The 18,252-nt window shown below is 35.9% G+C and overlaps 3 protein-coding genes across 4 annotated transcripts; 2 read left to right on the forward strand and 1 right to left on the reverse strand.

The window, feature by feature from the left end:
• The first annotated feature begins 5,414 nt into the window (after positions 1–5,414).
• On the forward strand, positions 5,415–7,100 carry LOC125469949. Its single transcript, XM_048568219.1, has 2 exons — positions 5,415–6,070; positions 6,516–7,100. The coding sequence occupies exon 1, from the start codon at positions 5,615–5,617 to the stop codon at positions 6,062–6,064; it is 450 nt and encodes a 149-aa protein (XP_048424176.1). The 5' UTR covers positions 5,415–5,614; the 3' UTR covers positions 6,065–6,070; positions 6,516–7,100.
• Positions 7,101–7,394: 294 nt separating this feature from the next.
• On the forward strand, positions 7,395–9,710 carry LOC125469989 (protein IQ-DOMAIN 19-like). Its single transcript, XM_048568305.1, has 4 exons — positions 7,395–8,276; positions 8,515–8,781; positions 9,004–9,591; positions 9,690–9,710. Exons 1-4 carry the CDS (start codon positions 7,944–7,946, stop codon positions 9,708–9,710), a joined length of 1,209 nt encoding a protein of 402 aa, XP_048424262.1. The 5' UTR covers positions 7,395–7,943.
• Positions 9,711–10,027: 317 nt separating this feature from the next.
• LOC103954420 (serine/threonine-protein kinase Nek3) lies at positions 10,028–15,230 on the reverse strand. Of its 2 annotated transcripts, XM_009366247.2 has the most exons (16): positions 14,966–15,230; positions 14,059–14,169; positions 13,848–13,914; positions 13,570–13,635; positions 13,358–13,404; positions 13,211–13,256; positions 13,001–13,081; positions 12,853–12,895; positions 12,722–12,771; positions 12,558–12,639; positions 12,418–12,467; positions 12,183–12,256; positions 11,876–11,927; positions 11,318–11,546; positions 11,091–11,245; positions 10,028–10,929 (listed from the first exon to the last, which is right to left on the reverse strand). In XM_009366247.2, exons 2-16 carry the CDS (start codon positions 14,142–14,144, stop codon positions 10,237–10,239), a joined length of 1,821 nt encoding a protein of 606 aa, XP_009364522.2. In that variant the 5' UTR covers positions 14,145–14,169; positions 14,966–15,230; the 3' UTR covers positions 10,028–10,236. The 2 variants fall into 2 exon arrangements, with proteins under 2 accessions (XP_009364522.2, XP_009364520.2); XM_009366245.2 differs by having other exon boundaries at positions 11,091–11,546.
• Between the last annotated feature and the right edge of the window lie 3,022 nt (positions 15,231–18,252).

Here is an 18,252-nt window from a genome sequence, read left to right on the forward strand (position 1 = left end):
TAGTTGGATTTTCTGCTTCCATATTCCCGTCATCTTCTCTCTCCTCCTCTGCCCTCCCCTCCTCTTATACTTTATTTTTTGTCTTATTATCTTTAAAAAAATCAATATAAAATCTTAACGTGGCTTAATCTTAACCATTTAAGTAGGAAAAAACTAAAAGAAAATCATATTAATATGATGGTTTTCTCATAATTGGAAAATTTTGCAATCACAAAAATAGAGCAAGATTATATGCCTTCATATGCCCATCATCTTCTCTCTCCTCTTTTGCTCTCCCCTCTTCTTATACTTTATTTTTTGTCTTATTATTTCTAAAAAAATCAATATCAAATCTTAACATGGCTTAATCGTAACCATTTAAGTAAGAAAAGAGAGAATAGCAGAGGAATTAAGAAGGGAGAGAACTCTTCTCCCACAAAAATAAAAGTGTGCTGCAAGTTAAAAACATGTTAGAGGATTAGGTTTCGAATGTTGTCGTCTTGACGTCTCTGTTGGATATTCTTCCTTTCTCTTTTATTCTTTATATTTTATGATTGGTTCTCTTTTTTATTTGGGGTGGTTGAATATGAAATAACTACATTAATATAATTGAGTTTATTTAAAACCATAGTCCATATATATTAAATCTTTTCGAAAAAAATAGTTCAATGATGTTTAACAATAAGAGAAATGTTAAGAACACTCTCGCGTGAGATTCTCTATGAACTTTCTGCTGCTTTATATTTTTTGCATAATATTTTATAATATTTACATGAGAATTAACGTTAAACTGTATGACACAATATTTTATAATATTTGCACGAGAATTGACATTAAACTAAGAAATGACAGAGAATCCTACTTTTAGACAACCCCTTTAGCATTTCTCTTAACAAGAATATAGAAGAAAACAATGAGAAGAAGATGAAATCGGAAGTCAAACACACCATAAATTATAAACCAAACCATATATTTAATTTTATTAGCTCATTAGTGGAGTTTAGGTTTATGATTTCAATAAGCATGAGATTATGCTAATTAATTGAACCGCATGTTCTCAACAACTAAAGAGATTCTTGTGTGGAGCTGGTGATGTATTTTTTTATATCTACGATGAGAGATGAATATACAAAACGATAGATCCAGTTATTCATAATCTCTCTCTCTCATGTACGAAAGCTATTTTGTTAGTTTATTAATATGCATTTAATTAATTTAGACCAACTTAATGCAGTTATTTCAATCATTTTAAATACACTTCCTAACTAGCCCTAACTTTCTTTCTTTAAATTCAAGAATACAAAGCTTAGTTAAGTTATACAACTAATTTGCTATACAACTAATTTAGATCAAATTAATGTAGCCCGTTTGAAAGTGTTTTAGTTCATGAGAGCTTCTGGTAGAAGTGCTTTTATCATAAAGAAAAAGTTGGAACTGTACTTGGTTTTACAAAAAAAAAAAATTTATAAGACGAATAAGAATTTTTTAAAATTTATTGTCAAATGTATTCATAAGCGTTTTAAGTTGGTAGAATCTGCTTTTAGCAATTTAATCTTTAGGAAATAAAAACTTCGTTTTTCAGTTTTGTGCTCAACCCACTTTTGGGCCCATATGTGAGGCCTACTTGGAGAAGATCATCATACCTAAGCAGGCCAAGCCCAACTTTAACCCACCCATATTCTAACCCGTAATCCAACACCCGTCTATCATTTCTCATCGTTCGCTATAAATTGTAGTAATGATTCCTTAACTTTAACTCAGTTAGAGCAATGGTCTCTCAACTAAAAAACTATTACTATTGGTCTCTCAACTCATCAAAATGTGCAGTTATAGTCTCTCAACAAAAAATTCATTACTATTAGTCCTTCAACTTTAATTCAACTAGAAAAATAATTTTTCAACTTTAACCCAAATTGAGCAATGATCCCTCAACTTTAACCCGATTGTAGTAATGGCCATTCCAACATAACTCATTTTGACAAAATTCTGACGAAGTTGACGAAAAGAACCATAGCTATACGTTTTAATGAGTTGAGGGACCCCAATTGTAGCAATGATTCTTCCAACATAACTCATTTTGACTAGTTGAGGGACTAATGGTAACAGATTTTTAGTTGATGAACCATTACTATAATTTACTCTTCGCTTAAACCTTTGAACCCTTTTCTTCCCATCTCTCTCCTCCACTCTCACTCCTCATCTGTTGCTACTCTGCTGATTTGATCAAGCTAACAGGTACGTCTCTCTCTCCTTTTCTTCCCATATTAGATAACAAAATTAATAGTAGTTTGAATGGATTAAAGATTTGGTGCTGATGGTTGAAAGTTCAATCTTTTTTATTTTTTGATTCATTTCCTGTAATTTGATTGCAGATTGTTTTATTTTTATTTCTTTTTTCAGGTTAGAGTTTTTAATTATTTCTGGAATTATTAAATGTGTAATTCTCCAAGCGTTTGACAAAGTAAGATTTGGGGTTGTTCTGCCCTTTTGAAAAATGCAGTGCTGTGATTATTAATTTTGTTTTAGAAATTAGGAGTTCAAAAGAAAGAGAAAAGTGTGAAGCTTTGGATGTTATTTAGAATTTATCCTGGTTATGGCTTTCCGTAAAACCGAGTGTGATATTGTAAGATTTATACGGCCAACCGTACTTTATACAACTAATCTTATTTAGTGGGATAAGTTGCCGTTGTTGTTGTAGGAATTTAAGCATATGGAAGTAGTTTGTCGTATCTAGATGTTCCCTTGTTCAAGTCGTGCTGAAATTCGATCCCGAATGTTTGTATTTGGCTGTTGAAGCTATACAATTAGAGCACAATGTCAAATTTTAGTTTTTAGAACCATTTCTTGGTTTTGTAAGACTAAATTGCTTTATGTATTTTCCGATAAATGCAAATTTTTGTAGGGAATTTTAACGAAACACTCTCGGTACTGTTCACTTTTAACGAAAAATCACAATTTTACCTTTTTCTGGTACTATTCATTACACATTTATTTGTCTTTTTTCATTAAAACTAAAGTTTTTTTGGACTTTTCGTTATTTTTCTTATTTTTTGTAATGTTACAGGACTTTCGCTTGAAATCTTGAATCCAAAGTATCTTTTCGTATCTTACGAGTAGGAGTATGCTCGTGTTGTATTCGAAGCTACATATTTTGAAGGATGAAGGCTTAGATTTTTTCAATGCGGGAATAGAAAACTTAGTTGAGTTGAGAAATGAGGGTACTTGTTTGTGTCTTTTTTTGGTCTGAAATGGGTGAATAATGTTCTTTTGCCCCTTGATAATTTGAAATTCTGAGTCTATATCTCGGTTTACCGTAGTGACAGACAATTTAAGTAAAGAGTTATTATACAAAATGGTCTTTGAGATTTGCATAATCAATAGAAATGGTCCCTGAGATTGTCCATCATCCATGATTTTGGTCATTCCGTTAAAAACTCTTTGGGTAATTTTCAAAACTTCATAATTCAATCGATTCTTAACCAAATGCGATCCATAATATATCAAAATGAAGATAAGAAAGTGTAGAATAAGATTATAACTATTTTGAAGCCCAATGATTGCCGGAGATGGCCGGAAAATAGCCTGAAAAGTGACTGGTCCGCGGAAAAACTAAAAAACTCGCTGGAAACTGGGTAAACTTTAAACGTTTATAACTTCTTCAATACTCAACGAAATCGAGTGATTCAAAAACAAAAATCATACTTCTCAACGAGAAGAAGAGAATGGTATCTTTCTTTACTGCTAACTCGTGGTGTTTTGGTCGGAAAACTGCTCGAAAGTGACTAACTTGAAAATGGTTAGCCACTTTCGAGCCGTTGTCTGACCAAATCAAGATGAGTTAGCCTTCGAAAAAGGTACCATTCTCTTCGTCTCGTCGAAAAATATTATTTTTGTTTTTGAATCATTCGATTTGGTTGAGTATTGAAGAAATTATGAACGTTTAAAGTTTACCCAGTTTTCGGTGAGTTTTCCAATTTTTCGCGGACTGACCTTTCAGGCTACTTTTAGGCCATCTCCGGCAATCATTGGGCTTCTGAATAGGTATAATCTTATTCTATTTCCTATATTCATTTTGATATATTATGGGTCGAATTTGGTTAAGAAACGATTGAGTTACAAAACTTTAAAAATTGCCCAAAATTGTTTTTAATGGAAGGACCAAAATTATGGATGGTAGACAATTTCAGGAACCATTTCTATTGATTTTCAATCTGGACCATTTCTATTGATGATGCAAATCTCATAAATCATTTTGTATAATAACCCCTTAACTTAATTGTGGAAGCAAGACTTCCACTGTATCCTATTGAAGAGTTTAGTGGGTTTCAGAAAATGATACGAATCTTGAATATTAGAGTAAATTGTAGCAATAGTCTTTCAATTTTAACTTAATTGAAGTAATGGTCTTTCAACTAAAAATTAATTACAATTGGTCCCTCAACTCATCAAAACGTGCAGATATAGTTCTTCAACTAAAAATTTATTACCAATGGTCCCTCAACTTTAATCAAACTGGAGAAATGGTCCATCAACTTTAATTCAATTAGAGAAATAGTCCTTCAACTTTAACCCAATTGTGGTTCTAAAAGATATTAGGCCCTGGTCGGGCGGTGGGCTGTGACCTAGCGCCCAGGCGGACTAGATGAATTTAAGTAAATCTGTTATATTTCGTGTAAATAAGAGTATGTTTATACTTAAAATATATAATTACATCATAAATTACAAAATAAAATGACATATATATTATGAAGTATTGAAATATAATGAAAGCATGGAGAACAAGCATATAATTTGTGTTCATTTTAGTTTTCAACAAGTTTCTTACCATTTATTAAAAAATAAATAATGCAAAATAATAGTTATCTATTTTTTTATCTAAGTGAGTCGCAACCTAAGTTGGTTGTCTAGGCATATATGGGCGGGTTAGGCGGGTGCCTAGACGGTCTAGGCGAACACCTCAAAAGGTTTAGGAGCCATTTCTAAATTTTCAAATGTCTAGGCATTAATTGGGATGATGACCAACCGCCTAGCGCTTAGGTGACTCTATACGGGGATTTTTAGAACAGAATTTGTAGCAATGGTCATTTCAAAATAACTCATTTTGACAAAATTCTGACAAAGTTGACGAAAATGACCATAGCTACACTTTTTGATGAGTTGAGAGACCAATGGTAATGAATTTTTAGTTGATGGATCATTGCTCAAATTTAATTAAAATTAAAAGATCATTGCTACAATTTACTCTAAAGAATAAACACGTGACGTCTTTCGTTGAGTCTTCTTCAAGTCACAACTTCCTCCAGAGATGCCCTATAAGTGGGACGGCAAAGGGTAAATCAAAGACAAAAACTGCGGGGCCACAAAAGCGGTCAAAGATAATTGTAACAAGGGGTACTGCAGCCCCTGCTGCTAAAGGTGGAGGAGGTCACATAAGTCCGGCGGAAAAGTGGTATGATTCATGCTTAAATTTCCCCACGCTTGTTAGGTGGTTACTGTAGAGAGTTGTTCCACATCGGTAAGGGAACAAGTTTGCTATATGCTTATATGGTTTTGAATTACTTTTTATATTGCCAATTGATTTTACGATGGAATCCAATTTCATCAGTTATCACCGGTACAAAGAAAACGTGAAATAATGCGAGAGAAGATGGGACTTATTAGCAAAGAGCGACAGCGTGAGATTGAGATGCTGAAGAAAGACAAGGGAAAATTGGGCATCCCAGAAAAACCAACAATTATTGGAACTCCTGGTTTGGATTTGGTATCACTAGGTTTGGTTGATGTGGAGAGGATTCCAGAATATAACCTGACTCTTGAAGACGGTCGAAAGCTTGCAAAGGAGTATAGTAGGGCATTGATGAAGCGTCACCGTGCAAGGCAGGCAGCAGAGTCCACACTGTTGCGGTTGAAGAAGGAGGCGATTGAGGCATTGCCTGGACATTTGAAAGCAGCAGCATTGGTGCCAGATCTTACTCCGTTCCCAGTAAACCGGTTCATGACAACTCTGACTTCTCCAATTGAAGGTTATATTGAGCGAGTTAAGGAAGCTGCAAGAAAGAACAGTGCGAAGGAGAAGCTCAGATAATTGAAGGTTGATCTTTTTCTTTCGGCTCCTAGCATTTTCCTTCCCTGCTAAATTCGTATTTCCACTTTGCGGATGATACTTTCTTAGGAAAACTAATGAAAAGAGCTCAAAAACTTTGAGATTTAACGATAAAGATAAAATAAAGGGTAAAGTGAATATTACATAATTGACTTTTTAATGTAAAAATGTGATTTTTCGTTATAGTAAACAGTACCATGAGTTTTTTGTTAAAGTTCTCGGAAGATTTGGTTGATAAGTTGTGAATCTAGCTTTGAAATAGTTTACCTCTCACGTGCACCAAAACAATCTGCGTTTTTTAAATAAACTTGAGACCTGGCCTCTAGAAAGAAAGGCACGCAGCATTCACTAGGTTCCATGCCTCTGCTCGCTTAGTTTTGCCGGTTCTCAATTTTTTCTTCTTGTTTGATATGATTTCGTGTTTCTTATGCAGACGGAGTTATGCTTGCGAGGTAGGAGATCTTTTGTTATCGGACCACTGTCATTTACTGAATTCAGAAGAGAGCTAATATTTGTGTTCATGAAGTCAGCGTGTTGACGACGAAGCGATGAAAATTAGATCTACTGCTTCTGTTCTGGTTATTAGCAATAACCTGTTTGAATGCTCTCGGCAATTCAATGTCGGATGAGTTTAGTATTTTGACCGAAATTGTTGAGTTTTACATAGTTGCATGGTTTCATGATCTATATAGAACGTATGAGAAACTTTCTGGGCAAGTTCCAAGTCTTTCAAGATTTGTGGAAGGTGTTATGTCAGCAATCCCTGACCCCCTAAAGAAATTCTGCATTGGCCGGTCCGGAAAGCAGTCAATGATGGCCTAATGGGGTATAAGGCTCGTTTGAGACTACTTTTGCAACACTTATATGCTCATAAGCGTTTATACACAAAGTGCTTTCATTAAAAACATGTAACTTGGAAGTCCTTGAAGAAGCGTTCGACAAGTGCTTCTTTAAAAAGTGCTTCTATAACCTTAAAATACTTCTAACTTGTTTTGTGCCTTTAGATTATCTAAAGAGTCGTGAAATAATAAAGGATCAATGAAATATTAAAGGGAAATGATTATCACGCACCTTTTTCTTCTCTTGCATACCAGCTCATATTTTTGGTAATTGGATTGAATAAAGTAGAAAACAAGAAACCAAATTATACACAAATTCGTTGGGAGAGAAAAAACCGTGTAGTTATCATTTTCTGAATTTCCAAATTTGGAAGTTTATAAAAAGGTGATTAGTTAGGTCACTCATCACTGTGACCAGTAACACGAAGAGTTATGGGCCTTGGAGGATTGATAGGGTGAACTGCTAGCTTTCGTATACGAGATATCCACCCTAGTCACTATGGACACATTTGCCCCATTGACACGTCTAAAGGAATCAACGTTGGACTTACTGGATCCCAATTCATACGAAGATTGGTTATTAGGGGTCTCTAGAAAGTCCGTTTTATGAAATTTTTAAGAGATAAAAAAGGATGCTTTATTTATCACCAAGTAAAGAGGAAATGAGGGATTAATAAGTCCATTGATGCCTTGATTTGATGCAGCTTCCTCCTAAAATTCTAAGCAGTTTCAATTTTTTTTTTTTTTTTTTTTTTCACTTTAAATACCATTTGAGGGTGACAAATGGCTTTCTCAGAGAAACCTCTGCAGGCCGAAGTGATTAAATAATCAGCACAAAGATGACCATGCCAGAAAAGCACTTTGAGAAAAAGCCATGCAGATCATATTTTATTTACGCAAGTAAGATCATCGTACATATATGTATACGTATGTGTGTGTTTAACTATGTTATATACTACTCTATATAAAGTGTAACTACGTTGTTTTCCAGTGGTGCTATAAACTTTTAGTGACAGTTGAAGATGGGAAAGGCAAGCAGATGGATCATAAATTTCTTGGTCGGAAAGCAAGAGAAAAAAATTAACGATGTTCCGAAAACTGAAGTTTCGAATGAGTTTGCGCTTACCATTTCTGCCATGGCGGAGGTGAAGCATCCGGGGACGCCGAAAGTGAAGAGAAGGTGGAGCTTTGGGAAGTTGGCAGGCAAAGAGGCATCCCACATGGTTACAAAATCTGTTGATTCAATTGACATCACTAAGTTGTCACTCAAGGCTCAGAAGAATCGTGCAGTGACACCAAGAGATGTCGAAAACGCTGCAGCTACAAGGATTCAAGCTGCCTTCCGTTCGCATTTGGTACGAATTTCCATCCAAAACATTGTGTCATGTTCACTAATCTATAACTGGTTAGTTTCAGGATCGTTCCTAACCCGATTCCAAATAGTTTAGTAAACAACTATTAATGGGAATTCCGGATTCTGACTCCTTGAGAATTTAATTCATCCTGGCCTAATTACAGATTAGTAAACATGTCATAAGATTCTGAGCTCGAAATCTATCTATTTTCGTAGTCATGTCGCTTATGTTGTTGTAGGCAAGGAAGGCTTTACATGCCTTGAAGGGTTTGGTGAAGTTGCAAGCACTGATAAGAGGTCACATTGTGAGGAAACAAACAACTGTGACGTTAATTCAGATGCAGGCGTTGATGGCTATCCAGGTTAGAGCGCGGATTAAGCGAATTCAGATGGCGGAAGAAGCACAGCTAGCTAATAAAAAGCAGTTGATCATTCAAAGAGGCCACCCTCAGGACAATGGAGTTCATAGGGCAAGTCTCCTCCAATCTGAAATGTTTCCTGTTCGTGTTATCTGTGCTAGTTTTTGCTTTGATTAATCTCAGCTTACGAAACCTGAGTGAATATTGCATCATAAACCCAATTGAGCTTGATAAATCACTTGGGTTTCGAAAGCTGAGCTCCTCAAGAAAGCATTTTCTGATCAACCGAACATGTAGTGATTAATAACACACAATCCAGCTCAGGTCCCTAAAATGTACCAAGCTTACAATGTGGTCTTGTTTATGCAGAACTCAATAGATTTGAACCCGAATGATGTTCAACGAGTTGCGAAAAGCACGAGTGGACACCTTAATCATTCACAAGGTGCAGGGAGGTTTGAACATGGCCATTCAACAATCTATTCTGATCGTCTTTCCATCTCAAACCGGCATCACTACGAGGAATTCTCTTTTGCAACAGCGAATAGTCCCTGGAATTATCCTTCTGCATCCAAACCAAAACCAACAAGACACCCCTTCACTCATCAAGACCAAGATTACACAGATGATGAGAACTCTGCATTCAAGCCAAATTACATGACCAACACGAAATCTTCGAAGGCGAAAGCTAGGTCACAGAGTGAACCAAAGCAAAGGCCTGAAGGAAGCTTGAAGAATAGAAGCAAGCAAACAGAAGTGGATGCCACACTTGTTGCCATGGACTATCAAGTGCTGAAACGTTCATCCACACAGTTTAAACCCAATGGTCAGAAGAACCAGGATCCCTGGTTTGTTAAGCTCTACAGATCAAGAAGATTGTTCGAGGACAACAAGCATGCCTCCGGTAGCCCGAGTACTGTCCATTCCTACCATCATGAATCTCTTGCTGCGTATGAGGTAAAACTTTAGCTTAACGAACTGAGTTCTGCAGGTTTTTTTTGTTGATTTCTGCATTTTTCGTATCTGTCTAATTTCTTCGACTATTTGATTTGCAGCCCCATGTGAACTTGTACTAACAGAAAGGGATGCTGAAGAGCTCTTCCAGACCTATATAGAGCTTGCAGAGTCCTACACATCAATGTATATTAAAATGCAAACGCCAAACGTTTTATGCGGCTCAAGTCCACCCGCTAAAATCTGATAGATTCTTCAACGCACATTGATGTACTCTAGAATTTTCGTAGCATGCATTTGCATTACTCAGAAAGAACTTTCCTATGAAAGATACTAATAACTAATTGTACTTGTTCATGAAGTTCAGTGCCAATTTCAAATACCATCTTTTGAAATTTTTTGAACCATTTCTTGAGCGAGAGAGAGAGAGAGAGAGAGAGAGAGAGAGAGAGAGATTCTATTAAGACATCGCAGTTATACAAACTAAGTTGAATTCATGGTGATAATCAATTCCTTTTCTGAGATCATAACCTGCAAAATTAGGATCTAACTAGGAGCCTAATTCCTCTTGAGAAGAATGAAAACCGAAAACTCGTGACTACCAAAACTAATCGAGTTGGAAATAAATATAATACATGTTGCAACCGCTCATTGTAATTGATCATCCTGGTCGACATTATTTTGCTTGATGCTTTTAGTCAACCAAATTGCAGTTTCCCTAGGAGAGACCTTCCCTGGCCCAAAAGGCTTCAGCAACACCCCAAGCTCGTCATATCGTTCGTTCTGGAGCAATCTTGCACTGAATTCGAGCAGCCCTTCTAAAGCTTCGGCCCTTTGCTGGAATGATGAGGTGTCAAAATGCTGGCGGCGCGTGTTTGATGAGGTCCGGCTTGATGCTCCAGCAGTTGCGTTTTGATCCGAACATTCATCACTTTGATTGTCTGGTGCAGCTTTGAACATGCCAGGTTCAATTCCCTTCCATGCACCTGTGAAACTAAGTTTGCGAGAGGCTCTGTCGCTTATCTGAACGGTGCATTTGTCCTTCATCGTTGAATGGTCACCAGAGTGGGGGGAACCAGACGAACCTTGCACTGAGGGCGATGAGTTTCTATGGATAGGCAGAAACTGTTCTTCGTATAATTGTTCTTCATACGAGGCTAATGGGAATTCAGCTATCCTGTCAATTCGAGGGGAATTGACAGAAACGTCGGGAGATTTAATACAGTGAAGAACACCAACATTGGGCCAGAAAGGGGACCGTTGAGTTGCAGCTCTTGTTAATGGCAATGATGCTCTGCGAGTTGTACTCACTGTCTTCTGCGGAGCGCGTGAAACAGGAAGCTGGAAAGATGAATTTTATAAACTTAAACTTATAGATTAGCAAACACTAGCCGTTTAGAAACTAAAATATTATGCAAAAGTACGGCTAGTGCTTTTATGCAGCTATAGTTTGTTTGAGATAAACTTGCACTTTTGGTTTGAGAGAGTGAGAGAGATCTTACCGATGCACAATTCTTTGGCTCCATAAATCTCTTGGGAGTGGCAGAAGCTTTTGCTGGAGTAACTCGACTGTTAATGATATTTGAAGTTTTGGAAGCAATTGGCTGCTTGCGTATGGCTGCTTTTCTATAGGCGCCAGTGCCACCAACAGAATGTCCTGCCAATTCTCGATTCAGATATTTTGGCCTGCCATGCATTTCTTGGGTAGAGCTTACAGAATCTTGCTCACCTCCAGATATACTAGGATTTAAAGTCCTATCATTGCTGAATGTATGCCGCTTGTCCTGGTAACGGCGAGTGGAGAAAGGAACTGCTTCTGGCTCTGAAAACCTTGTCTTCTTCAAGTAACCAGTATCAGGCCAGTTGACCGCTAAAGTTCCATGTCTGGGGTTATTGAGTTTGAGATGAACCTTGTGAACATGAGGCTGAAGGACTGGGTGAGCAAGCAGCTCAGCAGCCTGCCACAACAGAAAACACTTTCAAGTGAGATGAAGATTATAAGAAACCAAATTCATACCAGGCAACAATGAATTGACAATATGTATTCAACAGGTATTGGGTACAATGCATTTGAGTTCATAAGCGGAAATTACAAAATGATTGTCAATAAAATAAAACCAGACTGCACCAGCTTGCGGCACATCTCAACAAGATGCATTGGACATTGCACCGAAGAGAGATTTTACACAATGAATCCATAAGTAACTTTGTAAATCTGTCATGTTTGACTATTATCCTAGTATGTCTATCCGTAGACGCATTTACACTAGAGGAGAAGTATACGTACACTTGGCCTGAGTTCTGGGTTTTTCCGAAGCATGCTTTTAATAAGGCTTCGGCTGAAAAAAGAATTACAGAAAGTGATTAGAAACAATATTTACTATGAAAGGTAACTTAATCACATCCAACTAGAAACACAAGGTAACAGAAAATCAGGTTATTAAAGCATCTGTTTGTTTTGTTACTTGAACATCCTCACACAATTCCAAATGTCGTAGAAATTTATGATGATCATACAAAGTAAGGAAGGGCGCTAAACAAGCAATCGACGTTGAATAGCCACAAAGAATCAAACAAAATAAATAAGGACTCACAATGCACCAGTGTACTTTGTGGGAAGGGGAGCCACTATGGACCTGTTAATTTTGTTAATCAGTGCTTGTATATCCTGTTAAAGAAACAGCAAATAAATACGTAAAGAAAAAAATAACATGCGAAAGAAAAAGGAAACAATTTATAAATGCGGAGGAACATAAAACATTTTCTTAAACAAGAAGCAGATTGAGGAAACACAAACAACAGAAACAGATTATGAGTTACAAAACTTACAAACGCTTTAAATGCAGCCCTATGAGAAGTCATTTCATAGATACAGCATCCTGGACGAAATATGTTTAGTACAATACATATTGCAACTAGAAAAGAAAAATAATCAACAATGAAAAAATTCGCACACACTCGGTGCTTACCCAAAGACCAAATATCTGATTTTGAACCATAAGGTATATCAGCAAGAAGCTCAGGACACATATAGCTAGGAGTTCCGACAACCTGGGTCAGAGATAATGATTCTTACTATAGATCTTCAAGATGTTGTGAATATGAACTTCAGAAGAGAACCACAGTTTCTTACCGAAGAGGCAAGATCATCTGAAGTCAACATTTTGGCAAGTCCAAAGTCACCTGCTCCAACGTTCATCAATTGTTGTCAGAAAAATTACACTCCGCTTATGGAGAACTATAGAAGAATATAGGATCACTTACCAAGGCGTATGTCTTGATCTTTTGTCAAGAATATATTAGAACACTGAAACAATCAAGGATCACTATTAATACAAATTAGCTTCGGGGAATTTGAAAGGACATAGCAACATACATTTTCAACGTGCACAGGAGGATAAATGTCACTAACCTTGACATCGCGATGAAGAATATGATTCCTGTGCAAGTAGTCTAGCGCCATCAGAAGTTGGACAAGCCACTTACAGAGCTTCTGAAAAAGTTAATTCCCATATTAGATGATAGGAGCCGAAAAAAGCGACTCTGCAAGGAATGTCATTTAAGAAAAAAAATTCTGCAGGAGGAAACAAAGTGAAGAAGAAGAATTAAAACAAATTCAAACCTCTTCGGGGAAAAGAAGACCATTGGCCTTTTTTATAGCTTCAGCCCTGTACCGCACAGATACACAGAATGAGTGGCCTGGCCGACAATATGCAAGCCTTCAAGTCAAAGCAAAAATATCAAAGTTTCAGCACGATACAAAACTTACATGTCCCCTCCTGCGCAATAACCGATGATAATGCACACATAGCAACCCTGAAAACAAGGGGTATGAACCAAGTTTAGGCCATCGCAACTAGCTAGGCTACCATAACTCCAAAGTATCCACCCGGGAATTAATAAAATTACACTAGATACAGAGAAAAGGAAAAGTGCACCACTGAGCACAATTACACTAGATACAGTCGCGGGCAAATGTACCTTTTCCACCCAAGAATCTTTGTACTCCACAATAAATGGATTTTTGAACTTGGAAATGAGCTCCATCTACACAAACAAGGAAAGTTGTAAATCTGGAGGTATCCAATATATATAATAAAGCCTGCAGCATACTCCATCATTTCTTTTCTTTCTATGTTTTCTTTAGTAAAGTCGTGTAGAAGATGAATGAGATATATTGTATGTGGAAGATTATCAATTGAGGTCGAAAAGAAATGGAAGATTATCAGCACACTAAAACATCAAAAAAGTATACTAACCTCCTGATGTGCAGATCTCCGCGATCTATCAGTCTGGCGAGCAAGACGAATCTTTTTCAACACGTACCTTTATATATCAAAGATTCAAAGTTAAGACCGACTCTCAAAATTTGGATAACAATGTCATGAGGAATAGTTGAACAGCGCATGTTCCCATGAAAGTAACCATGGATACAGGGAAAGAAAAAGGAAAAGTAAATTCCAGTCTTACTTCTTCTTTTCATGCTTATGCCTGACAAGAAGCGCAGAACCGAAAGCCCCTTTACCGATTTGCTCAAGAACTTCATATTGCTCCATGTTGTAGACTCAAAACTTATCTTCACTGAATGAAGAACAAAATGGTTTTAATCTCATACACATTCACAATAGCTAAAACAATTCTATTCGATTCTTGGAATGTACTTTAACACGAATTCAACGTAGCAACTCAGCACCAAGGGAAAGCTACACCATATGTGTAGTAGTCACTCAAGACTTGCATCGCTCGGCAAAATCGCATTTCTTTTTTTTTTTTTTTTTTTTTTTTCTTGAGAAATAAACTAAGTAATCCAAAACAAAAACAATACTACATTTATCACTCAAGCAAATTGATAAACCCTTGAAAGAAAAATGTGACCAAACCATAGTTACCCTATTAACTACTTACAACACAAATTCAAGTCAGACAATCCCAAATTCTGTTTCTTTTTAGATGAAAGCCCGGTTCTTTATTGTAGAAAATCGAATGCGGTATAAAGCAGAAGAAATTACATAAACATTTTAGCAAATAGATGCACAAAAATTTGAACTTTGTGTCCAAATTATCAAATTAGCTCAGCCAAATGGTCAATTTTAGGCTCAAACCAGATCCCAATAGTAAGAAAAACCATGAATTGCACAATATATTTTCTCTTGCTTTCCCACGCTTTCTCAGCAATCAAACAATGTAATATACACAGTAAAAACTAAGTACAGAGAGAGAGAGAGAGAAACTGAGTCAAAAGGAATAAAAAGTAATCAAATTGCTTCTAAGAAAATGGATAATGCAACTCAAAACTAAAAACCCAAGTCAAAATTTGAACTTTAATGTCAAAGAAAAAGAAAAGTTAGAGAATTTAAGCTAGAGAGATTTGGAAGACCTCAATGTAGAGTGAGTGAGTTGGATCGAAGAGATCACAATGCAGGTGAGGGAGGAGACATTTTGGCTGGCGGCAGGGGAGAATGAGCCGAAAACGACGTCGTCACTGGACCAGTAGAGCAGGGAGCAGAAAAGCAAGAAGAAGAAGAAGAAGCTGCAGAGGAAGTTGCAGTAGTTCTTTCCCCCATTCGCCCATTTGGGTTTTTACTCTCGTCTTCCCAATAGACAAACTGTCAAGTTCTTAAGAATTAAGAGAGAGAGAGAGAGAGACTACATTGCTAAATTGCTATCTAATAAAATAATAAGCAAATTAATCAGAGTTAGAGAAACTTAGAGGGATGAAAAAAATTTCAGTGTGCCGGATCCAAAACTCAATTAATAAGTGTTATAATACATTGTTTTATTACGTTTAAAGTATTTGTGTTTCTGGTACATTAAAAATTTTATTTCAAGAGAGACAAAGAGAGATTTATGAGATTAAGTGTTAAACAAGACAATTAATATATGACTCGTTTGAATGTGCTTTTAAAATGACTGAAAGCGTTTTTAGAGAAAATGTTTTGAGGTTTCAAAAGCACTTGAAGTGTTTTCTGTAAGAAGCACCAGTTATGTGCTTTTTTCAGGAATCACTTTTTCATAATTTACTTGCATTTTTACTAAGAATTAGTTCTAAAAATATTTTTACCAAAAATACTTTCAGTCATTTTAAAAACACATTCATACGAGCTCATAATTAAATTAATATAATTTTAAAGTGTGATTTGTTTAGTATTGTGAAAAGGAGAGAACTGAAGTAAACCCTGCAGGCTGCACTCTACATGGCACGAGGAGGAGGAGACACTGACAAACAAAAGAGGACCGGGTGTGGGTCCGAGGGGAGGCTGGGAAGCTGGGAGGATGAACATGGCCCCCACCCATTTTGTCACGGCTTTATTGAATCTTTTCGGACTTTGGAGACTTTTCTTTACTTTTTTTTAATTTTTATTATTAAGAAACTATGAATAAACTTTCTATATGTGAGTTGAGTCAATTAATCGAGACATTATTATCTGTTTTTCCGAGATGTGAGTTGGGACACTCTTTCTTATAGGTTTTGTAAATATGAGTTGAGTCAATTAGTCAAAGAAATTGTTATTTGTTTGTTTGAGATGTGAGTTGGGGCATTCTGTGTTATAGGTTTTGTAAATGTGAGTGAGTCAATTAGTTGAGAGATTGTTATATGTTATTTTGAGATGTGAGTTAGGACACTCTTTCTCATAGGTCGGAGTAGTGTACAATATTGTTTTGTCAAAAATAAATTTAACTAATATTCAAAGAATAATGTTCAACTCCTTATCTTGAATAAGATATGTTTTATCACTCGCATATGTATGTATTACAAGTAACGGTTACAAGAATGGCGGGAAATGAGGATACATTAACTTTTCTGAGGGACGTGAGGATACAAAATAAATTTAACTGATATTCAAAGAATAATGTTCAACTCCTTATCTTGAATAAGACGTGTTTTGCTACTTCATAGTTTAATGTTAATTTCAACAATTTTATAAAATATTGCGCAAAAAAATTAAGTGACAGAAAATTTATAAAGAGTCGCACTTAATTCTTCAATTTTTGATAAAACTATCACTTAGCAAATAAACTTATCCATAATCATTACCAATTATCCATACTCATAAATCAACATCAACTTATTTCTAGGCGTTGTTAACGCAATCACGAGCAAACTTTCATGTGAACCACTCATTGCAGGTTTCTTTCTGTTGGAAATTTTGCAAATTGGATAGCATTCGGACTTTACAAAAACCATCTTATCAAACATCATACCATAACATAATTAGACGACATTTTTGAAGAATAACTTATATGAAACAAGTACATCATTACACGATGTAATGATTCATAATATAATGTTATGCGTAATATTAGATTATTAAACCAAAATATAACGACGACTGTAAACTCGTTTTATATATATCTTTTTTTTTTTAATTGAAAAAAAATTATTAAGAGGAAAAATTATGCAAAAAGAAGTGAAAATAATCATTTTAGGGTTTTTAAGAGGTAATTGGAGCATTGGTTGCTCAACTTTAGCTCAATTGGAGTTTTAATCATGAATTAAAAATTCGTGAGTATTAATCCCTCAACTTATTATAATGCGGAATAAGGATCTTTTGACTAGCTATGTTATAACTTTCATTCAAAATAAAGGGTTTATAGGGATAAAAATGGATAGAAATTCTAACATAATTAACCAAAATGATCATTGATGTACATTATAACAAGTTCAGGAATCAATATTCATGAATTTTTAGTTTATGAACGGTTCATGATGAACCAAGGCTACAATTAGAATTCAGAGACTGTTACTCCAATTTTCTCTTTTTTTAATATTTATTATATGTTTTGTGGGGGATGAAAGAATCAGCAAGATTGTTTTCGGATTCTTTTGGTGAGAATTCTGAAGATCCGTAAATCGTGTTTGTTCATCGTACATGTTGCGTTTAGTTTTTGTCAGATATTTTTTGTATTTAATTTTAAATAAAAATATTTAAAATAATTTATAGTCGTACGATATACGATGAACATATATAATTCATAAATCTTCATAATCCTCACAAAGAGATCTAGCGAGGGTCCGGATTCATGCAAGAAGACCGACCAAGGGAAGGAGCGTGGGGGCCCCGCACCATCTCTCGTCGCCCAATCGATCCGCACCAATCACGAAGCTTACCATTCGGGCGCTGGTATTCCCCAAATGACCAAACTACCCCTCAAAAATTTCAACCTCCGGTTGACGTGCTGCGAGCACGTTCATGAATTGACTTGTATAATAAATAATTCCGGTAACTTTGGGATCCAACGTCGTCGTTAGGTTTGATTGATCTTGAGTTCTTTGACTCATGTTCATCCACGCACCAACATTTTATTTATTTATTTCTTATTTTTTAGCTGGTTTTGACATATATGACGACACGTCAATATATGATTAGATGTAAATTTATTGAATTAAGATATCATCACGATTATTTGTGCAACTTTGTTTAGAGTGGATTTCACCTCAAAGAAATGAGAGATCTTGTATGTGTTTGCCAATTAATTTTATGATGGAATCCTAATTTTATTCATAAATATCATAGTATGTTGTCTCATATGTGAAGCTCAATGGTCACACGTGCTCTACGTCACTAGATTTGTGTTGTCTACATGCTTGAAAATTTGCCAAACATGAGTGGACATGTTGAGAGTGAATCTCACATATCTATTGTTACAATCCTCATCATGCTA

This window comes from the organism of the source record quoted next, unplaced genomic scaffold (assembly GCF_019419815.1).
Source record: "Pyrus x bretschneideri cultivar Hongxiangsu unplaced genomic scaffold, Pyrus_bretschneideri_v1 Contig48, whole genome shotgun sequence".
In the NCBI taxonomy this organism is placed as follows: domain Eukaryota; kingdom Viridiplantae; phylum Streptophyta; class Magnoliopsida; order Rosales; family Rosaceae; genus Pyrus; species Pyrus x bretschneideri.